Source organism: Triticum aestivum, chromosome 5A (assembly GCF_018294505.1).
Source record: "Triticum aestivum cultivar Chinese Spring chromosome 5A, IWGSC CS RefSeq v2.1, whole genome shotgun sequence".
In the NCBI taxonomy this organism is placed as follows: Eukaryota; Viridiplantae; Streptophyta; class Magnoliopsida; order Poales; family Poaceae; genus Triticum; species Triticum aestivum.
The window spans coordinates 456,528,921-456,552,735 of record NC_057806.1 but is presented as its reverse complement, the minus strand read 5'-3'; the positions used below and the strand labels follow the sequence as shown (position 1 = coordinate 456,552,735).

The window sequence follows — 23,815 nt, the reverse complement described above, 5'->3', positions numbered from 1 at the left end:
ACGGTGGGCTTGACCGTTCCTAGCCAGTGGTTGAATCTTGGAAAACTTTTGATGTTTCTTTGATTAAATATATACTTTTGTACCTAAAAATGATTTTTGAAAAAAATATAGAGCAAACTATGAGGCAGGTGCAGTTCAAATTTGACCCGCTTCCAGCTGAATCGGCAGAAATTTGTCTTTTTCACCAGAGGTGGATCAAAGCTTGTGACACCCAACTATTTGGTCAATTGTGCATTAAATATGACCTAGTATTTTATAAAATTCATTTGGTCCAAAGTTGCAACAATTATTTGGTAGGTCTTTCACAAAAAAAACTCATTTTGGGCACTTTGAAAATGGAAAATGATTTTTTCGTCCAAAATAAATGAAAACTTCCTTAGGCAACATTGTTTGCCATTCCAATATGCACCCTTGTGCACAATATGAAATCAGTTGAACAAATTTTCGTTCAAATTTTCCCCACTTCCTATTGAACGGGTGAAATTTGTTTTTTTTATAAGAGGTGGATCAAAAGCTTTTGACATGTAACTATTTGGTTAATTTTACATGAAATGTGGTCTAATATTTTTGAAAAATGGAGTTGCGCTATTTTGGAACAAATATTTGGTAGCTTCTAAAAAAACCTTTTAATGCACTCGAAAAATGGAAAATCATCTTTTTGTGCAAAGAAAATGAAAGCCGTCGAACTATGGCATCGTTTGCCATTCTAAGATGCACATTTATGAAAAAAAAACAAGATCATTTTGACAAACTATGCCATTGTTATGTTTAAAAAAATTCAAAGTTTTGGGTCCAAAATTTTGAGATTCAAGTGCGTTTTAGCCGGCCAATGATATGCGAGGAACCGCTTTCACGCGGATCACCAAATTGAACGCAATCTGAGCCATCCATCACGCATTCCTCCAACGGTGGAGCTTCTCCCGAGAATCAAAAACCCTAACCCACCCACCCACCCTCCCCTCGACCCCCCAGATCCCCACCCGCCGCCACCCCACTCAGCCACTCCCCCCAGATCCATCCTCTCCTTCCTCGCAACCCCAAACCCGGCCCCGCCGCCAATCTCCATTCCCCCAAACCGAGCCCCGCCCCGCCGGCGACCTCTGCCTTCCTCTCCCCTCGCCACCTCGCCTCCCCTCGCCGCCTCGCCTCCCCTCGCCGCCTCCCCTCGCCGCCTCGCCTTCCCTCGCCGCCTCCCCTCTCCGCGCTGGCGCCCTCCTGGAGCGCGGCGGTGGTGCTGGCCTCCTACCTCCGTCCCGCCCGTCGCGCTGCCACTGCTATTTATTTCCCCCCAAATCGCCATTGCCCACAGCAGCAAGGAATCAAGATCCAATCCCCTCCACTCCTCCCCCAGCAAGAGAGATCCAGCCAGATCCGTCCAGTTCCATGGCGACCGCAGGCAACGCCCCCCCGCTCCCGCCAGCACCTCCGCCATGGAGATGGAGATGGGGATGGGGACGGAGATGGAGCTCTTCTCCTCTCCCCAACCACGCAGCGCAGCGCAGCGGCAGAGGGCCTAAGGTTTCGGTCCCCTCCAACACCGGCTGGTCCGGTCCTCTCCGGCGAGCGCGCAGCATCTCCGACGACGGGCAAGGTAGGTAAGCCCATCCTCATCCTGAAACCCTAGCTCCTCCTCCTCAATACCCTCATCTTCTTCCGGATTTGTTGGTCTGATCCATGCTGTTGGTTTGTGCAGGTCATCACCATGGGACGGGTTGAGGCTGTCCATGGAGGAGGAGCACCATGGCGGGCTGTGAAGGAGGAGCACCATGGAGGAGGAGGCACTTCCCTCACTCACTCTCTCTCTCTCTCTCTCTCTGTTGAGGCCATGTCCATGGTCAGCCAGGTCTGTATTTTTTCTCCCTTTGCAATCTCTTTCTCATCCCGATTTGAACATGTTTACTGCCTATTTTGGTTTGTGGTCTGATCTGTATGGTTGGTTTGTGCAGGTCTATCACCATGGAACGTGCTGCTTCTGCTGCTATGAAGGAGGAGCACCATGCCATCGCCATGGAAGGCCCTTCCCTCTCTTCGTTGATATACATCTTGGGTCATCAGGATCTTGCCTTCCTTATTTTGCCGCCTCGTTGGTGAAAAGATTAGCCTTGTGAGTGGGAGAAAAATAACATGGACCTTTCCATCTATCTGTTTTCAGTGTCTTGATTTATTCAATCTCAATTTGCCATCCTTCTCTTGATTGATGCAAGAGGCAAACACACTTGGAATGTGCAGGAAATGTTGCATTATCTCATTTGGACATGCATATCATCATACTCTAGCACTTGCACTATCATTGGATTCCTTGTTAAGTTACTCGGGTTGCTTAAGTTTATTAACCTGATAGGTACAAATAATACAAAAACTTATGGTTAGATCAGTTCAAGATTACTTGGCCAAGTATGATACTTCAAGAATCTGTGTGATGCACAATAATTTAGAGTGTCCGCTGGTGACAGATAGATCAGCTCTTGTCCTGGTTAGTAAAACTTATGGAAAATATTTGCATGTTATTAGGTGTTTTGTACTATCAGACTGCTGTAATTTTAGAATTGTGCATGTCAGGTGAGCTTGGGCTCCTTTCTATGTACAGTATAATTTCATGACCTAGAACTACCACATATCTGTTTGCGCTAGATGTTTCGACTGTTTTATTATTATAAATTTGTGCTCTGCATGCAAAACTTATAAGAAAGTGTTCCAATTCTTATCTGTCAATTTGTTTTGCAGATTCTGTACTGAATGTTAATTTGTGTGAAAATTTCTGTACTGCAATGTTTTATTTCTTTGAGGGAAAATGTCTCACAACTTGTGATGTACCCAGGCTCGCACCAAGATCTTGAGCATCTGGTTAGCGAGGTCGAGCTCAAGGACACAACGGCAGCAGCAGCAGCAAGGTTCACCCCGCCTCTCGATTTCATCTTCTTCCACTCTATTGCCTGCTGATGCTCGGGGACTCCTTCTTCTACAACTTATCATCATCTCCTATTGATGTGTGCTCGTATTGTGTCAAGGAAAGGAATTCAAGGCCATGGGAGCTACTTCTAGTATAGGACGGGCTGGACCTGCTGTTGCTGCCGGTTGTGTTACCCGACCAAGTCCCCAAGCTGCATCCTGGTTTGTTTAGCTGGTTCATTTAGGTTGTCTCCCCCATCTTAGTCGGAGTTTGTTTGTTATGTTGTAAACTATGCCAGATCTATGTTTTGCACTCCTGCAATGTTATGACAGTATACTGATTGCAGGCTTCAGTACCATGCACTGGCAAAAGTCCCGTATTTTATTGATCTATTAACTTGTAGCTGTACCTTTTGAATTCTACCCACACTTGTACTGTACTATTGTGGGATCCGTTTATGATTTTTTCTATATAATAATAACATTGCTGGAGATAGGCATGTATTCTCTTTTTACAAGTAAGATTTAAGATGTGTTTATACTCTTCATGATCATCTGCCATGTAGTAATTGTTATTTTTTGTGACTTCTAAAAGCATTGTACTAGTTGAATTTGTGTTATCATTCTGAAGAACTTGTCCTTTTTATTGAATGGTCTCTTCATAATATATTTGCTCCAGTTTTCTGATTCTTCTTTGCTGATTCATGTAACAGGGCGTCCTGACTATGAGCAAGAGCAAGAGCAGGTGCATGTGCCTGTTTGTAATTCTAACGAAGGAGCTCCATCTTGAAGAATATAGTGCTTGTAGAGCTTGTAAATTAGTTACTCCACTTGTAGAGTTATTTGTAGAGCAGGAGCTCCATACAGAATCTGGCTCTATACTGAATCTGGCTGTTGTTATTTGAAGTATTGTATGTGTTTTTTGTCAGTGCCAATTTAAATATTGGTTATTTATTTACTGTCAAAATGAAATGAGGAATATGACCCTGACAAGTCGGACCCACTTGCTAGAACCTGACAACTTGGACCCACTTATGAGAACATGATAACTGGGATCCATCTGACTAGTGGACCCATGATACATATAAAAAACATGAGAGGCCCAGCAAAGAAATGGCCCAGAAAAATACATGATCAAAAAGAAAATCTGCTGTTAAAAGGGACACGCAAAGAAATTAATAAGGCTGAATTGTTGGGCCAGACCCATGTAGCTAACAAAAGCACAGGAAAAAAATACAGTAAAAAGGCCGAATTGTTGGGCTAGGCCCATGTAGAAAACCGAATTGTACCGGGCTGAATCTTGTGCCACGTCAGATTGCCACGCTGGATGCCTACGTGGCCTGCGGAGGTTGCTAGTGACCAAAACGCCACAGTAGACGTATTTTGGTCATAAACGTCTACGACCATTCCAGAAGAAAGGTCGCTATAGTCAGTTTATGATGGCCAACTTTTGACCTTATGTTTTTGGTCACAAAAAGGTCACAAATGGAAATTTGTGACCATTCAGTGACCAATATTGGTGGTCACAAGTTGACATATTTCTTGCAGTGTAAGGGGCCAGCTGGGGGCAGATCTTCAATGCCAGAGAGGGAAGGAGAGGCAGGACGGGCAGGAAGATTAGAGCACACCATCGAGAAAGGTGTACCCTTGGCCCCACCGAAAGCAGCATCCCCTCCAACCAAGTCCGCCAGTGAATCATTTGCCTCCCGACCGACCGGAGCATTCTCCTTCAACATATCCTGGTCTTCAGGGGAGAGCCCGTCCCACTCCGACTGGGTAAAGCGCTGATCAGTGCCATGCATAGAATCGTCCGGGCAACCATCCCCATCTTTGCTCCTGTCGTCATTGCCAGAGGCCGGGGGCGGGGGAGGAGGTGGGGGCGATACCGGCCCCGAAGCACCCTCCACCCGAACCCTGAGCCGAAAGCCACCAGCCTAAGGGAAGACATCAATGGAGCCACGAATACACAGGGGGTCCACACACCATACTCGCAGATGGACCGGCCCGAGGATAGCCAAAGAGTCATGGTCGACCTCAATAGGCTTGCCGATGAGCACCCCGAACGCCATCAGAAACACCGTGGTACGCACTGTAGGAGGAACATATTCAACTAGAACCCATACATCAGACAGGGAGGAGATAGCCTTGGAACCATTAGAAGCAGCCTTTACCGAAACAACCAGTTGATTCAGAGGTAGCGTGAAGCTAGTACAGGAGGAAATCATGCAGAGACTTTCTTTGGAAGGGAAGGTCGCAGCAAACTCGAAATCTAAAAGCTGGCGGATTTGCCAATCCCACCCTCCCTCGTCCCACAACCGGAGCTCATCAAGAAGGACCTGGGATGTAATGCGTTTGGACTGGATAGAGATGATGCCGACATTGGATAGCACAGGGATAGGAGCTGCAACAGGGACCTCCCTATCTAAGGCGAAAAATGAGCACCCAGGAAGGCCAAGGCCATAGTGAACGAAGGCAGGAGGTTTGGAACGATTCTGGCAATCCACCGTGAGGTGGCCATCTTCCCTACAGATGAGGCAGAAGGGGGAGTTTTGGCACCGGGACTGAAAATGACCAAGACGGTGACATGCGAAGCAGGTGAGAGTGGGGTTGGCGACTTGAGTTTGAGGAGGAATGCGACCAGGACCACGAGGTGGAGGAGGGAGAATACAAGCACCAGTAGCACCAGCCGCGCCAGGCCCAGATCCGGCGCCCCGCCCAGCAGCAGTGCCAACGGGGCGGCGAACCGGAGCGCCCGACGCACCACGCGGAACGAAACGAGACGGACCCCCACCAGCCACCGCCGGAGCCCGCACCGTCTCACCACCCAGGGGAGCAGCACCATGCGGAGGAGGCGGCGGGACCGGCCCCGACGAGCCAGCCCGACTCCTCGCATCCGCCAATTCCCACAGATCGACTGCAGCTGGAGGAGCACCATGCAAGGGCAGCGAAGGGTCCGATGGCCCAGATCCGGAGGCGCGCGGGGACGAACCGGCCGCCGCCGACCCCGCCTCAGGAGCGAGCGACGCCTGGAGCTTAGCGCGCAACACAACTTCATACTCTAGATCGGCCGTCGCCTCGCCAGATCCGTCGCGCCCCCGCTTCTGGCCGGAGACAGCCTTGCTGGAGGACCCGCGCGAGCGGTCCATCGCGACCACCGCCGCAAACGAACAAGAAAGGGGAGGAGGAGGAGCAGATCTGACGAAGGAGCGAATGGGGAGGCGGCGCCGATGCAGATCGGAGGAGGAGGCAGGGAACCCTAGAAATGGGGGAATCGATCCCTTCCGGATCCATATATACCCGGTCCGAGCCAGGCCCGGTTCGACATACGGCACCAAGGGGGGCTGGGCCTGGGCCAACCGCGGCCCAGAGTCCAAAGAAGGGAGGGGGGGAAACATACACACAAGCCAAGGCAGGGACCGAACCAGGCCCACCAGGCCCATCACATGGCACAAGGGCCCGCGGCCCAGATGTAGGCTCCACCACCAACCCCAGCTCCAGATCTAGGGCAGGCGCCGGCGCCGCCGCCGACGGAGAAGCCGGAGCCGCACCCCTAGAAGACGAACAGGCGAGGAGGACCACCGGAGAAGGGGACGGCGACATCGCCCCCAACCCCACCAAAGCCCAGCGACGCCCGAGCCGGAGACCAGGCCGCAGCACGACGGCGCCCCCAGGAAACGCGGCGCCAGCCATCCTCCTCCACCACGGGCCCGACGAACCGACCCCGCCCGCCAGGAGCGAATTTTCGCCGACGGACCGACGCCGAAGCCATGGGAAGGCCGCCCTCAAGGACCGGACGAGGAGGGGAAGGAAGCGCCTCAGAGTCCGACCCAGATCCATTCGAATCAAGCGCCCAAAACCTGTTGGCCCGGGGAGGAGCGAGGAGGACGGAGCGAGGCGAGGAAGCCGGGGAGGAGGGGGAAGCGAGGCGCGCCGCCGAGGAGGAGCAGGGAGGAGACCGCGGGGAAGAAGAGGGGGAGGATGCCACACGAGACGAGGTCGCCGCCGGAGGGAAGGAGGGGGCGGGTGGCGTCGCCACAGGGGAGGGAGGGGAAGGGAGCGCCATTAGTTTCATTAGTTTTTCTTCATGGATCACGATTCATGGAGCAGATCATCAGTGACGCCATGTAACTATAAGATATCCCCTCTTTCCAAAAGGCAGCCGCATATGGAGCAGAGAAATTTGTGACATGCACACGCCATTCATGCATCTAGTGTTGAACTTGAAAGGAGCAGCGAAGGTAGACGCAAGTGCAATATAAAGTGGGACAGATGTACGAATCCACTGTAAAGTGTAAACTGAAAGCAGATCAGAGAAGTGGAGAACCTTGCAAAGAGGCTGATAACTACGGCGCGATGCAAACCCGAGAAGGAACAAAGCAATCAACATCGTACTGTAACGTGAAAAACCAGGCGCATCAGTCAAGAACATACTACTAACCTAGCTATATCACCATTTTATGCCAGATTTTAGTGCATAATTTTGGCAAGTAGATCGTAAGTCAAGATTTGAATTCGGGTTAGGAATGTAGCCCTTTCAGAATGGTCCGAAGAATATGATTCGATAGAAAAGCAAATCCATTTCCTTGGCAGGACTTTTTATCCCCTTGTCTTGAATTCTTGATTGAGTGCATGATTGGGGTGGTGTCACGCTCAGGGCACCTCGTGCTGGATGGAGCTGCGGCACTCGTCGTTTCATCAAGCAAAGCTGTGATCGACGCCGTGGACAACCTCTCCGTTCTGCTGGCCATTAGTATCCTCCTAAATGGCGTCCAACCTGTCCTTTCAGGTACTCTGTCTTCTCCACCCTGCACATAGTGGTGACACTGAATTTGCGATGAATCTTATCAGAATAGAAACGAAATGCTGAACTGAAGATTTCTCTGTATGTGCATGCGTGTGTGTGACAATTTTCAGGAGTTGCTGTTGGATCAGGGTGCCAAGCACTAGTGGCTTATATAAACGTAGGAAGCTATTACATCATTGGATTTCCTGTTGGACTTCTGCTGGGTTGCAATCTGGGAGTTCTTGTACGCTCCCTACAAACCATTCTTAATACTCCCTCCATTCCTCAATATAAGGAGTATCTGTTAATTAGTACTTGTGGAGATACATGTCTCCATACTTACTACTAGATCATCTTTCCTTGCAGGGGATTTGGGCAGGGATGATTGGTGGCACTGCAGTTCAGACATTCATTCTGGCGTATATTACCATGCGATGTGATTGGGACGAAGAGGTCATTTCTTTGTCCGGCCCTCGGTTTTATAGTCAATCAGTCATCATAACATTGACTTGTTGAAATTATGCAGGCCTCTAAAGCAAGTAAACACATCCAAAGATGGGCAGGCTCGAAATGAGTTGGAGTGCCAATGCCCTCATCTCAAGGAGCGGTTGATGAAGATTATCCTAGATGGCCATTTTCTGAATGGAAGTTTTAGTTGAATCAACATCATGTAGTACCAAGATGGACCCGTACGTGATCCTTACTACACCATGCGGAAGTACGGCAGCTCATGGACTATGGGTGCAATTAAGAGAGATGGCAACATAGGACTTCAAATATTAGGCTATGTGTGTAGGCATATATTTCTATTTTCACGTTATCCGCACTTGTTGTACTTTAGTACTTGAACTTCGTACTTTAACTTTAATGAAGTTGTGTGCATTACAATGATGCAGAGACTCGGGGTGATCCTCATTTTCTAAAAATATGTACTACCAAGATGGACATGGCACAAGTACCTATTCGCCTCACAAAGTAGTTTACATGAAACAAGAGATTAGGGGGAAACTTTGAGACAAATAAGGCCATATAATAATCCTCTTTTCTTGTGTTAAATATATATTCAAGTTTTTTTTCGATTTTTTCCTTATTTTTTGTACCATTTCTTCAACTTCCCATCCTCTGTATTTGGCTCATATGTGCCATCATGAAATGTTTGTATTTTTTTAATGAAATATAGCAGCACTACTTTTCAGTTTTCATTCATTAAGAAGGTGAAGGCAAGAGCTGGAGTTTCAGTTCTCGTGGCTCATTGCTGGACATGGGGAACAGATGGCGGTGATCACTTAGATTAGGTTTACCGTAGAGTTTAGTTAAAGATTGTCCAAAATGTAATGAATTTCGTCCAGTTTATACGAAAAATGTCCTAATTATAATGAATGTGCTCTGGTTTATATGAAAACCCGTCGTGCTTGCATGAATTTCGTCCCGTTAGTTGAAACCTGGCTTCAATTGTATGCGGGCAACGTTGGATGACCGCCTTCCGCATCCACGGACTGCCCTTCCCCCGGTGCACGGATGGATGCAACAAAGAATTTGCGGGTCAACGTTGGAGCGTTGGAGATGCCCTAAGAAGGTAAGAGTTACTCAGACCCATTACTTAATGAAATCAATGGCTCAGATCTGTTATATACTCTTACCTCTCATGTGAAAAGAGAAGGTAAGAGAGATCATGTTAGAACTACTCGCAAGCACGCGAAGAAGTCCAAAGCACAAGCACCGAACTTGGCTTGATTATATATATATAAAGAACTTAGCTTGATTCATGTTTTCGTGTCGATATATTTTGCCACTTCTTATATAGTAATCGTTGTTCATCTTTCTAACAAGCGTTGCTCTGCCTCTACTACATTGTACAATAAGGCCATGTAATATCGTTAGTAATGACATATCGGGGAATATTGTATCAATTTGTCTTCATTATTATGGTTAATTTTCATATGTGTGCTAATATGTAGTTGCAATGTAAACTAGAATTGCATAAGTTAGAAAAAATAAAATTGTACTCCGTTATATTTAGTGGATTGGCTAGGTCCTGCTAAAATTTAGTGAAGTACAAATACTATACCAAGCTTTACCCGGTCAGATACTTCTCTACCTTTTAGGGATCAGCTAAAATTGCTCTAAGCAAGATATCTTGCAACCGATGGTCTCCATCCGCTGGGTTGCCGACGTCCAAAACGAGCCAGAACCAGAGCCTGGTGTGGGTCACCCTAACCCCAACCTCTTGTAAGACCTAGAGTTTGTGTTTGTTTACTTCTTCTTATTATATCGGCAGCAAATTGCCAGTTCAGAAGACAAATGAGTGTGAACTCTTGTGTATTCACATTGAACGATTACAGGGGTTTATATACATACAGGTACAACGATTGAGCCCTATCTAATCGTGATAAGCATGAGGATCGTGCGAAGTGCTACGGCCGTTGCGGAGGCAGGCGGTCGTGCGCCGTGGTAGTGATCCATTCTGAAGACTCGGTGCAGCCGGTGGAGTGGCAACGTGACAGGGGTTCCACACACACACCCCCCCAGTCCCAACGGGGTCGGTGAGCACGTTGAGGCTGGTCCGGAACTCGTTGAAGAGGACGGAGGGCAACCCCTTGGTGAACACGTCGGCTAACTGAGACAAGGTGGGTACATGGAGCACGCGGACGTCGCCAAGCCGGATGCGATCCCGGAGGAAGTGCAAGTCGATCTCGACGTGCTTTGTACGCTGGTGCTGCACCGGGTTGCCGAAAGGTAGACGGCGCTGACATTGTCGCAGTAGACAACAGTGGCGCGCGGTGGTGGTCGGCCAAGTTCGGCGAGTAGTTGGCGAAGCCAACAGGACTCGGCGACCACGTTGGCGACCGCGCGATACTCCGCCTCGGCGCTCGACCGAGAGACAGTGTGCTGGCGTTTCGACGACCAGGAGACGAGGTTGGAGCCGAAGAAGACACAGAAGCCGGACGTCGAGCGATGCGTGTCGGGGCAGCAGGCCCAGACCGCATCGGAGTAGGCGACCACGTCATGCGATGGCGAGCGACGGTGGACGCGGAGGCCGAGGTGAGTCGTGCCGCGGACGTAGCGAAGGATGCGCTTGACGAACTGAAGATGAGTGTCGCGCGGGGCGTGCATGAACAAGCACGCTTGCTAGACGACATTGGTGATGTCGGGCCGTGTCAGCGTCAAGTACTACAGGCCCCCGACAAGGTTCCGGTAGCTAGTAGGGTCGGTGAGGAGAGCGCCGTCGGTGGCCGAAGGCTTCTGCTTGGCGTCGACAGGCGTCCTGATGGGCTTGCACGTGAGCACACTGGTAGAAAAAGGGCCTGTTGTCCCGGTTCGTAAGGGCCTTTAGTCCCGGTTCCTGAATCGGGACTAAAGTGTCGGTACTAATGCCCTGCCCCTTTAGTCCCGGTTCAATCCAGAACCGGGACTAAAGGCCCTCCACGTGGCCTGTGCGCGGAGCCCAGGCAGGAGACCCTTTGGTCCCGGTTGGTGGCACCAACCAGGACCAATAGGCATCCACGCGTCAGCATTTCTGTGGCTGGGGTTTTTGTTTTGTTTTGAAAGGGGGGGGGTTGGGGGTTTTGGAGGGTTAATTTAGGTGTTTCATATATTATGTTAGCTAGCTATAATTAATAGAGAGAAGTGTTCTCTTTTATGTCCGTGCTTGGTCGACGCTACGTACTATACATACGTATAGAGAGGACTAGACACACTAGTTAGCTAGTAAGCAAACGAAGGAAACAGAAGATCGTCATGAACATATATGCATACAGAGAGAAGTGATATCGACCACCTCTCCTTCTCCGAGAGATTGGTCGAACAACAAGTTCTCATATATCTATCCGACACTACCGGCTACATATATACAATAATTATCTCTTACAAATATAATCATACGGACTCATGGTCCACATAGTATTTTCCATCTTCAGCGATCACATGGTCAAGAAAGAATGCCGCCAATTCCTCTTGAATTGCTCGCATGCGAGCTGGTGCTAGGAGTTCATCCCGCTTCCGAAACATCTAATTTGAAGAAGGGGGTCAATACATATATATATATATATATGAATGAATGAAACTCAATACAAATGATGGTAATAAAATAAAATTGTGAATGTTGTTATTTACGTACTTCATATTGTTCGTCAGAGTACCCGCCCCGCTCACAGGTCGTGTGGCGGATGGACTCGTAGACGTAGTATCCACAGAAATCATTCCCTTGTTCCTGCCACAACCACTTTACAAGAAATATAGGTCAATCAAACTGATAAGCAAGAATGCTAAATGGTATTGATGAAACTAGCGCTTGAATCACTAGGAGATGAGCGGAACATGCTACTATAGTACTTACTTTCGGGTGTCTAAATTCCAGCTCCTTCGGCAGTCCCGGAACTTTTCTGGTGAATTTTCTCCAAACCCTGCCGGACAAAGAAAACAATTACTTGATATCAGGAAATGAACAAAGTTGCTGATATGGTGGATAATGATCGATTTAACTTACTTCTTGAGGATTTCAGTCATGTCCGCATACTCTTGGGGATCTTTTCGTTTAGAGTCCAAGACGGTTACTACTCCCTGCTAAAGCCTAATCTCTAGGAGAATATAGTGGAAACTGCACACGCATGCATAACTCATCAATTATATTACTATAACCTGGACTAATATATAAGGGAAACCGAATATGCACAAGACAGTAACACTCACTTGAAGTTGTAAGGAAAGAGTATTATATCTTTGTTTTCATTTTTTTTGAATGATCGTAGCAAGTTGGCCTCGGTATCTCACTACTAGGAAAAGGCCTACTAATGGCGCACCTAATTTGGCCATTAATGGCGCATTAGTGGTGCGCCATTAGTAGCACGTCATTAGTATATTTTACTAATGGCGCACCTGGTATACTAATGGCGCACCCCAGATGCGCCATTAGTATGCCTCCCAGGGGGTCATGTATACCCAGGTGCTTTGGCATACTAATGGCGCACGACAGCAAGATGCGCCATTAGTAACTTCGACATACTAATGGCGCACTCTTTAATGATGCGCCATTAGTATCCTTTGGCATACTAATGGCGCATTATGATGTGATGCGTCATTAGTATGAATATTAGGTTTTTTTTATTTTTCTTATTTTCTGTTTTTTGCACAGGTTACAAAATGTATAATTGGACAAAATATAGACAACACACATCAACAACAGATTCATCAAATACAATAGAAGATTAGTCTCTGAATACAATTCATCATTTTAGTCTCCGAATACAAGTCATCATATTAGTCTCCGAATTGAAAAGACCGAACAAAGATAGAACATTATATTACAAGTCTCGAGACCGCGAGTTTGTCTTCACATTACAAGTCGATATCGATCATCTAAACTATCATCACATAGAAGAGAGCTGCAGTCATCACGATGAGCATCATCACGATGAAACTCGTCTTCATCTGGTTCCTCCAACGCTCCCTCCCCTCTCCCGCTAGATAGCGGGCGTATCTAGATTTGGCCTCGGCCCTAGTGGCGTACCCTTTGTAACTGTTACCGCTGAATCGGTGAACCTGTCTCCGACACTCCTCCCAGTCGTCGTAGACTCCGGGAACCTTACCCTTGTACACGACATACCACGGCATCGCTATGCAGTAGCCAAACGAAACGTTACTACCAATTCACAGACAATACATAAGCAATATATAAGTATGCAACAGAACGATCGGAAGAGAAAAGCAAGACATTAATAGCATCGATTACATCTTAAGTTGAACGACTCTCGAAACCAAAGAGACATACTACAAGTTCATTAAAGTTTAATTACAACATGAGACTCAAGGGACCGGAGCGTGGATGAAGCCGCCGTCTATCGTGGGAGTCATGAAAGAACGGGCGTTGTCAGCCTGCATTTGTAGGATTGTGTCGATGTCACTGTTGGACGGTTGATTTCTGAGGTAGAACTGCCCCGCGGTACGAAGGACATCTTGATGGATGATTTCTGCAAACTCTGACTGGATGCGAAAGAATTCTTGTCTGATGTCCGCGTCCTGGATTGCCGACACGCTCGCGGCCCAATCTTTGAGTCTACTCGGTAGCAGAAGTTGATGATGGTCCCGTACGATCGCCCGCATGTGATGGATGGCATAGTAGGCACCCTTCTGACCGCCAGGCGGCTGCTTGACGCAGCAGAACATCGTATTGTGGGAGAACACGTGCTTGCCGTACTTACGAATAGGCCTGGTGAAGGTGCCTCTAGATTTGACGTAGCCGGGGAGAACATCATCAAGAACCTTCTTGACATTTGTGTAGTCTACGTTCAACTGACGGTCCGGGTCGAAATACGTGGCCATGGAATATTTGGGGCTTAGGAGGATGAGCGTGCAACATGTGTCACTGCAGAAAACACGGAATATTAAAAGAAAAACGATCGAAATCTAAGAATTCATATGTTACGGGGCGGTTGAGGGGAGGACTTACTCGGGAAAGTAAGGCACGAGGAAGTTATCCTTATCTTGGTTTGCCAGAATGACGCCTTCGAGGTAAGAACTCGCGACTTGCCGGTCCCCAGCGCTGCCCAAGATCTTGGCACGCATGTAGAAGGGGTCGACTATCACGATGTCCGGGGTCTTGTCGCGAATGATCCGCATCTCCATACTCAGCGAAAATAGCCGAACGAAGGTGTAGTGCAGCAGATGAAGGTTCAACATAGCGTGGATGTCATCAAACCGCAGGACGATCGTACCCCCGATGGAGTTATCCACAAAGCCCTTGCCCTCTGGCACCTTGGCCGCGAAAACCGGGTATGCCACATCCTTCTCTCCGAGACGCCGCTTCTCCAAAGAAAGAACACTGTCATGCAGACTCCGCATAGCACCGGTTGCAGCATCGAGCATATTTCTCGATAGCATCGGCCTACCCGCCACGTGCACCCTCCTCGAGATATCCTCAGGTGAAGGTGGCCCGTCCTGAGCACGGATTGTACTCGGTGCCGGCTGGCCCGCACCCTTATTAGTCTTTCTTTTGCGTGCCTTCTTCTCCTGTAATGGGACCGAGTTCTGCTCACAGACCGCCTTCTTGAGTGTGTTGGGGCTGATCATATTTCGCACCTCGCCTATCTGAGGCTCGGTGAAGTCGGCAGCTGGAGGCGTCTCCTGAGAGCTGAACTGCAGACGACGCCTGTTGCAACTTGGCTTCTCCGTGGTACCAGCTAGATCGCGCACGTCTTTTGTTGGGTTGGGTTCTTGAGAAGGAGGCCCCATGAAGTCGCCACCGTACCCATGATCGGCAAAGTACTAATCGACGTTGGCAAATGTATCGTCGTCGTCGTCGTTCTGATCCTGTGCCATATGCATGTTTGGATCCAGTGGCATAGGGATGTCCGGCACCGTTGCGGCGGTCTTGCCATGGGGCCGACTTGGCGCCGGCACGACTGGCGGTGTTGTCTTTGGGGTGGTGTCCCCCGCACCCAAACGAATCTGGCTCTTCGGCCAAAGCAGGGGCCAGCTCAGGCAAGCGTTGAGGGTCATCACGTCATCATCATCGGCCCCGACGGGTCGAATCGGAGGTAACAACTCGTCGCAACCTGGCAGCACGCGAACCAGTTGAACCCTAAACAAGTTGGGTGGCATCTGGGTACCGTGGAACAAGGGGTTGCCCGGTTGAACGATTTTGCCCTTGGCGACATCGACCAACTCGTTGTTCACGAAGTGCAGGAGAGTGCACGGAATGTCGGCGACGCCCTGCGAAAACATGTAGGGCGTCGGGGATGCCCAGTCAAAGGCAAGGAGATGAAGTCCTCGGCCGAGAGAGGCTTAATTAGTTACCGTGATGATGGCGTCGAGCTCGGCTAATGTCGAGGCACCGCCAACGGCGGGCGTGCAGTTGACGGAGGGGCCGCTTGCTGCAGAGGTGCCGGCCGACATACACCCGGGTGCATTAAGCTCCCGTGCCGGCGTCGGAGACACCAATGCCGCCTCCGCCGGAGACACCAATGGCCCCGCCATCGCGTTCTGTGAGTTGCTGGCCGTGAAGCTAGGAATCAGGGGCGGCCCCTGTTGGCCGCCCGCAATCCACACACTAATCCCCTGGATCAAGGTAGGCACAATGGCGGTGATCGTCGCTCCGAGTTGTTGTTGCACTTGCTCTTGGACAATCTCCGGAATCCGCGCCACCTATGCCCTGAGTTCTTGAACCTCGCGCGCCTGGCTTTCCGAGCTGGTCTTTTTCTCCTTTCGCCCACCAGTGTTATAGTATGACGACCATTTTGTCGACAAGCCTTTGCCGGCCACACGACCAGCTGACGTCGGCTTACTGAGCTTATCCTTGTTCTTCATTACATTCAACGCCCTATTTAGAGTGGTGTCCCAAGGGTTGCTCTTAGTCGACCCCGCGCTACTGCTTTCAGTCGCCTGCGGAAGGAATGTGAACCATTTAGAAATTTGGCTTCATTAATTAGAATGCAACCATATGGAGCTAATTACGCGGGGGTGTATTCCTTACCAGAACAAGCTCAAGCGCCCTGGTCTTCGGATCCGTGGTAAGCTCCTTTGTTTTCGGGTCCTTCTTGTACCGGGCCCTGACAAAGTTCCTGGTCTGCTTGTCACCGTATTTATCGAAGAGGGGCGGTAGGCCTTGCTCGGCACGGTCCGCCTCCTCCTTGTCCCATATAGGCTCCGCCACTCTGTAACCGCCGGGACCGAGTGTGTGTTCCCCTAAGTTCAGCTCCCGCATTTCTTTCCCCCACTTACTTGATTCGGAGCTTGCGGTGCTCGAGCAATTGATCTTGAAGTCGTTGTAGTCATCTTCGATGATCGAAGGATTTTTCTCCTTGATCTTCTCATAACTCTCACCTTTCTCGATCATTCTCTTCACATTGCTTTTCCAAGTAGACAGGGTCGTGCTCATCTTCGTGAGGGCAGCATTGTTCACTTTATTCCCTTTGAGGCTTGTGTTTTCAAATTCAGCGGGGAACTTGTATCGTTCGTGCAGCTTCGTGAAGAGGAGGTTGCGCAAATTCCCTCGGTCAGGATGCCGGAGGTTCTCGGTGTTGATCGAGACGGTGCTCCGGAGAATGCACCCGAGCTGAAGCGAGTACCCCTTGACTATTCGTTCGAGCGCCGCTGGATTCCCGTTGGAGTCCACTTCAGTAACGTCCTCCTTGAGGGTGCAGAGCACGGTCGGGCGCCGATCCTTCTGTTGCCTCTTCGGTTGGCTGCCATCTGTGCGTGCGCCGCCATCATCAGTGGTGGCATCCTCGGCGGCACCATCAGTGGTGGTATCAGTGGGGTCATCCTCGGCGGTACCATCAGTGGTCTCAGGATCGGTGGGGAAGGCGGCGTCCTCATACAAGTGAGGTTGTTCCTCCATCTCCTGGGACAGCTCCCAGAATTCTTTGCCGCCCGAACCCCTGGCCTCATCGTTGTTGGCCATGTTTCTCTATAAATAGGAACAAAGTTTGGTCAAAAAGATGGTTATTGTCAAGGAACAAGATCTCTAAGTTGACCAAATAACCTAATTCTCGAGGAATGTCGCCAAAAAGTTGGTTATTGTCAAGGAACAATTGAGAGATGTTTGTGATATTGCCTAGGTGTTTTGGGATAGAACCTGTTAGTGGGTTGTTGCTAAGGTCCAAGTCCACGTTCTTAGGGTAACCTAGTTCTTGAGGGGTGTGTCTAGAAAGTTGGTTGCTGCAAAGATACAAGGTTGTGAGTTTGGTCAAATTGCCTATGATGTTTGTGATATTGCCTTGGACCTTGAAGGCACTGTTGCATGATGCAGTGGTACAGCCAGCATGGGACCTCATCTTTGCAGGCTAATTTTCTAGATTGTAACACTAGGATTTGTGCACAAGCTAAGCTAGCTAAGACAGTAGCTTCCTTGCAACCCACAAAAGACAAAGGAAAAGGGGTGAAAAGGGGGAGATGGTTAGCTTTGATGAGCAGGCAACATCTTCCTAACCCCCTTCTTCTTGTCTCCTCTCACTATCTCTCTCACACACATGGCAAGCAAGGGTGTTTGAGTGTGGGAAAAAAACACTAAACTAATCCAACCACTAAAGCAAATTAATTTTTATTTCGGTTGAGAATCGGGCACCTTCTAGGTCAAGAAAATTGGGCATGACCTTTGCTAATTTTCTTGACCTAGGAGTGCCCCATTTCTCAACCGAAACGGAAATTAATCAACGTTTTAGGAGAAAGGGGTCATTTTAGAAGATCACAAGTAGCAGCAGCATCACTTGACAAAATCACAACTAGCAGCAGCATCACAAGTAGTACAGCAGCAAGATCATCACAAGTAGTACAGCAGCAGCAGCAGCATCATCACAAGTAATACACTTAGCTACCAGTTCAGAAATACAGCTAAGATAAGATCATCACCACATTTTAGAAACATAGCTCATCATTTTCATTCTTGCAGATAAGATCATCACCACATTTCAGAAATACAGCTTCATAGGTTGTTCTCTCCATCAAAAACAGAATAAAAAATGGCCATGTCATGCTTGGCAATAGCACAAGTGACATGAAAATTCAGGAGTAGGAGATCACAAAAGTACGGTCCACAGGTTACTCCAAGTTTCTGAATTTTCAGTAAATTTTCTGTAAGAGAAGAACTAAAAGAAAAGAAATCCTAGGGTTAAAAAATCTGGAGCAAGTCCTAGCAGAACCACAAAATGTTCATCTACTCAAATTAATGTCCAAACAGTGTCATATCTGAAATTAACCTGCCATGTTCACTGCTCAAACATGAAGTACCAGCAACCTTCAACAAGAAGTACTCAAACTGTCAAACATGAAGTACAAGCAACCTGCTATGTTAGGAGTACAAGAAGGATCCAGCTGCTGCTCCAAACAGCACTGGGAAACAGACATGCATGCACTGGTTTGCCAAAACAGAGCACTTTAGTCCTCTGTTTTTGCTAACTGCTACACATACCCCCAAGTGAACCACCACAACATCTAAAAGCTAACAATTGTTTTTGCTTATATAATCAGACTTTTTGTGCTAAAAAAACCATAGAACAACTCCTCCAAATTTCTAAATAAACTGCCATTTCAGTTTATTCAATAATGAATTGTACTCTTTATGGTTTTTTTAGTTAAATGCAGAAAATCCAAAGTTAATTCCGCCGGGCTTTTCTATGTTTTTTATACATAACTGCTAAAACCCTAGGAGTTAACCGAGCCACCAACAGAATGTGGACTTAAAAAGAGAGAGTCACGGACAGTGACATGATACATTTTCATAAAATTAGCGAGTTTTACTTATGGTGCACAAAGGAACAAGTACTGCAGTGCACTTAGAAAAAAAAATGACGGAACTTCTCTCTACCACACGTAAGCTGATTCTTTCACATTGCTCTCTACCACAAGTACTGCAGTGCACTTAGAACAAGTTGATGTTGCTCGATGCCTGAAGTGAGGCCGGTAATTAAGGGACCACCGAGACAAAATCTATGAGTAAACTAACATCCTAAATAGGGGGAAGCTCACCGGGGCACCGGGGCGGCGAGGTGTCGGGGCGGCTAGGGCGTCGGGGACGGCGCAGTGAGGACTTCTGGTCGTAGGCGATTTCCTTGGCGTCCGCGCGCACCACCAGCCGCGACGATCGGCCGTTCTTGGACCTCCTCAGCCTCCTCTGCTCATTACACCCAACAGCACCGATCAGAGAAACGGCGCGGCGAGGCAGAGGAACGGCGCGTGAGAGAGGGGCGGGGAAGCGGGGGTTACCTGGGAGGAGAAGGAGCGGAGGAGGGAGGCGGGGCGTCGAGGCGGCGTCGGGGCATCGAGGCGGCGAGACGGCGTCGGGGCGTCGAGGCGGCGTCGGGGCAGCGGCGGGGCAGCGGCGTCGGGGCGTCGAGGCGGCGGGGCAGCGGCGTCGGGAGAGGAGAGGGGAAGGGGATCGAGGGCGAGGGCGAGGGAGAGAGAGGGGATAGGGAGGGGCCGGGGAGGGAATATGGATGGGGCCGGGCACAATACTAATGGCGCACCACCCCTCGGTGCGCCATAAGTATATCCATACTAATGGCGCACCTCACCCTGGTGCGCCATTAGTATTTTTTTTTCTTATAGCAATGGCACAATACTAATGGCGCACCACCCCTCGGTGCGCCATAAGTACATCCATACTAATGGCGCACCTCACCGTGGTGCGCCATTAGTATTTTTTTTGATTTCTGCTCGAGCCAACAGGTTATCTTCCACCTGACCTGGTCCACATCAAGTCCCCTCTACTAGCTCGACTGGTCAGCAGCCAGTTCTCACACCAGGAGGTCCTGGGTTCGATTCCTAGGCTCCACAATTTTTTTATGCATTTAAAATGCTGTTTGATACTTATTTGTGTTTAAATATGTTCAAACTTGTTTAAATCATAACAGTAATATTTTTTTATAAGACAGTAATAATTTTTTAAAAAATATCATCAAACGGTAATGCCGGTGGAGCGGGGGAGGGTGCGCGGGGTGCGGGGGGTTGGCGGCGGCGGTTGAGTAGGGGAGGGGTGCGGGGGGTCGGCGGCGGCGGTTGAGTAGGGGAGGGGTGCGGGGGGTCGGCGGTGGCGGTTGAGTAGGGGAATCGAGGGTGCGGGGGGTCGGCGGCGGCGGCCGGTGGACCGGGGGGTGCTCGGCGGCGAGGGGGACCGGATCTGGCGAGGTGGGATAGCGATCGAGATGGAGGGGGGTCGAGATCGAGTGTCCATGAAATTTAAAAATATCCATGATAGTTCAAAAAGTGCCCATGAAATACAATCGAGAAATGAAGGCTACGATTTAAATACAATCGATCTTAGCTAGCTATCTGTTCACAATCTTCTTGCCCTTCTTTTTCGCAAATGGAGTTCTTCTGTGGAACGGACGTCCTTTAGGTAGGGTGGTCCTGCTTCTTCTTGTGGTGTATGCTGCTACTTCATCATCGTCGTCATGTTCGATCCTCGGGTCGCCGTACTTGTCGAAGTCTTGCTCATTGGCTACTCCATCCATTCCGATGATCTTCCTTTTGCCTCTCCTCACGACAACACGACTGGGCTTTGACGGGTCGGTAATGAAGAAGCATTGGTCCACTTGGGAAGCCAGTACCCATGGCTCATTTTTCGCGGTGACGTTTGCGCCCGCGGTCTTGGATTTGGCTTCGGGTATAACCATGGTGGTGAAATACCGGTCTTCTTTTAGGACGCTCTTGGCCCATCTGACACGGAACATCGGGACCTTCTCTCCAGCGTAGCTCAGCTCCCAGATCTCCTCGATCCTTCCGTAGTATCTGTCCTTGTCGTTACCGGTGTAGGATTCCATCGTTACCCCGGAGTTCTGATAACCATCGCTCTTCATGTCCTTGGCCTCGGTGTAGAATGTGTAGCCGTTGATATCGTACGCCTCATAGGTCATCAGGTTGTGCTCGGCGCCCTGTGACAAGGCGAATATGAGTTGTTCTTCCGCGGAAGAATCCTCATGTAAAGGGTACGACAGAAGCTTCTGCTTGAACCAATGCGTGAAGCATGAGTTGTGCTCTTTGAGTATATCTCCGTCCGTCCTCTGTTGGCCTCGGTCACTGTACGTCTTCTTAATAAAGGTTTTGTACTGTACCACCCAAGGATCGACCACGTCTATGTGTTGTAGCGTGACTAGGTTTGCTCTTTCAAAGTCGGCGAGTCGACCCTCGAAGTCGACATGCATTTCGCGACGACCCTCACGGTGACCCCATCCAGCGAGCCTGCCGAGGTGCCTGTTGACGGGCAGACCAACGGGGTTCTCGATGCCTAGATAATTCGTGCAGTAGGAGATGCACTCTTCGGTCAGAAAGCCCCTGGCTATGCTTCCCTCTGGACGTGACATGTTGCGAACGTATCCTTTGATGACACCATTCATCCTTTCGAACGGCATCATGCTGTGCAGGAACGTCGGCCCGAGTTGGATGATATCGTCCATGATATGGACCAGCAGATGCACCATAACGTCGAAGAATGCGGGCGGGAAGTACATCTCAAGCTCGCATAGTATCACCACGATCTCTTCCTGTAGCCTTCTGAGTTGCCTCACGCCAACAGACTTCCGAGAGATGACGTCGAAAAAGTTGCATAGGCCAAATAGGGTTTCACGGACGTGCGCGTCCATGATCCCACGGATTGCAACTGGAAGTATCTGCGTCATCAGCACGTGACAGTCGTGAGACTTCATCCCGCTGAACTTCAGCTTCGCTGGGTCTAGGTATCTGCTTATCTTCCCCGCGTAACCGTAAGGAAGTTTTACTCCTACGAGGCAGGTGAAAAACTGCTCGATCTCCTCCTGACTTAGAGTGAAGCACGCGGGAGGGTAGTCATTTCCGGTCTTCTTGGCCTTTTTGCCTTTGTGACGACTTTCCGTGTCCTGCTTCGCCTCATCATCATCATCATCATCATGATCATCATATATAGCGTGAAGCTCCTGCCTGATGCCCATTGATTTCAAGTCTGCCCTTGCTTTCGGCCCATCTTTGGTCCTCTCTGGCATGTTGAGCAGGGTACCAAGCAGACTCTCGCACACGTTCTTCGTGATATGCATGACATCAAGGCTGTGAGGCACACGGTGGATCTTCCAGTACGGCAAGTCCCAGAAAACAGACCTCGTTTTCCATACCTTCAGCAGCGGCTCTGGCGCCTTTCGCTTCTTTCCCGGCTCTAGCGCCTTTTGCTTCTTTCCCGGCAGTGGGCAGTCTTTCCAATTTTTCAACAGCTCGTCTATTTCCTCGCCGCTCCTCGTACGCGGGCGTCCTCGGGGTTCAGTTTCACCATTGAACAGATCCTTGCGTTTTCTCCACGGGTCATCATCGCGAAGCCACCTTCGATGTCCCATGAACACGGTTTTCGAAGACCCGGGATCTCTATCTAGCTGGCGATACGTTGTGTCATCCATGCACCTGACGCATCCAGAAAATCCGTGGACCACCTGCCCCGCGACATATCCGTAACCGAGATAGTCGTGCACCGTCGTGAGCAGTGCGGCTCTCATAGGGAAATATTCTTTCTCTGTGGCGTCCCATGTATTGGCTGGCGTTTTCCATAGCGTGTCAAGCTCCTCTTTCAGCAGCCCCAAATACAGATTGATGTCGTTCCCTGGTTGTTTCGGTCCTTCAATTAGCATACTCATGTGAATGTACTTCCTCTTCATGCACAACCAGGGGGGAAGGTTGTACATCCACACAAACACAGGCCAGGTGCTATGTGTGCTTCTCTGGCTGCCAAACGGATTGACTCCATCGGTGCTCGCGCCCAGCATGATGTTCCTTGGATCATTCCCAAATTCTGGGTCTTCGAAGTTCAACGCTTGCCACTGGCTCGCATCCTTAGGGTGACTCAACATCTTGTCTTTTTTATCTATCTCCGGATCATTTGCGTCATCTTCTCGCTTCTTCTCCTCCCTAACCGCGTGCCAGCGCAGGAGCTTTGCTACCTTAGGGTCCGTGAAATACCGCTGCAGACGAGGAGTGATCGAAAAGTACCACACCACTTTTCAAGGAGCTTTCTTCCTCTTCTTGTATCGAGTGACACCGCACACCGGACATATGGTAGACTCCGCGTGCTCGTCCCGATAAATGATGCAATTGTTCATGCACACATGGTATTTCACGTGCGGTAAATCCAGAGGACACACGATTTTCTTCGCCTCCTCCAAACTGGTCGGGCACTTGTTCCCCTCGGGAAGACGTTCGTGCCAGAATGACATGTTCTTGTCGAAGCATGCGTCGGTCATTTTGTGTTTTACCTTCATCTCCAGAGCCATGAGCGTTACTTTCAGGCGGGTATCCTCGGGCCTGCATCCTTCATACAATGGAGTAACCGCGTCTAACTCAAGTTGATCCATCTTGGCTTTCTCTCGGGCGGCAGCTCTTGCGTTATCCGTCTGCTTGAGAAGCAGCTCTTGAATATGAGGGTCCTGCACCCAGCCCATCGATGGTCCAGCGTCGTCTGCTCCGCCGGCATCATCATCTTCATGATCATGCCCGTCGACTGCTCCGGCATCTTCCTCATCATCATGTCCTGCATCTTCTACATGATGACTGTGTACAGCATCACCATCGTGATCATCTCCTGGGGATTCTTCGTCTTCTCGCCCGCCCGAGCCGCGGTGGTTGTCTTGCTGCCCTTCCTCATTTCTTGCCCGGCCCCATGGACGACTTCGTAGTCATCTTCATCACCTTGCCACCGAT

At 49.5% G+C, this 23,815-nt stretch overlaps 1 protein-coding gene across 1 annotated transcript; it reads left to right on the top strand.

The window, feature by feature from the left end:
• The first annotated feature begins 7,518 nt into the window (after positions 1-7,518).
• Positions 7,519-8,693, top strand: LOC123101375 (protein DETOXIFICATION 27). Its single transcript, XM_044522860.1, has 4 exons — positions 7,519-7,675; positions 7,804-7,916; positions 8,039-8,125; positions 8,199-8,693. Exons 1-4 carry the CDS (start codon positions 7,519-7,521, stop codon positions 8,244-8,246), a joined length of 405 nt encoding a protein of 134 aa, XP_044378795.1. The 3' UTR covers positions 8,247-8,693.
• Positions 8,694-23,815: the final 15,122 nt, after the last annotated feature.

What these genes read in the sequence shown, in the direction of transcription:
- LOC123101375 (XM_044522860.1), top strand. Translation starts at nt 7,519, where the DNA reads ATGATTGGGGTGGTGTCACGCTCAGGGCACCTCGTGCTGGATGGAGCT. An exon ending in CGTCCAACCTGTCCTTTCAG is followed by an intron (nt 7,676 to 7,803) that starts GTACTCTGTCTT and finishes GACAATTTTCAG; the next exon opens with GAGTTGCTGTTGGATCAGGG. An exon ending in GTTGCAATCTGGGAGTTCTT is followed by an intron (nt 7,917 to 8,038) that starts GTACGCTCCCTA and finishes CTTTCCTTGCAG; the next exon opens with GGGATTTGGGCAGGGATGAT.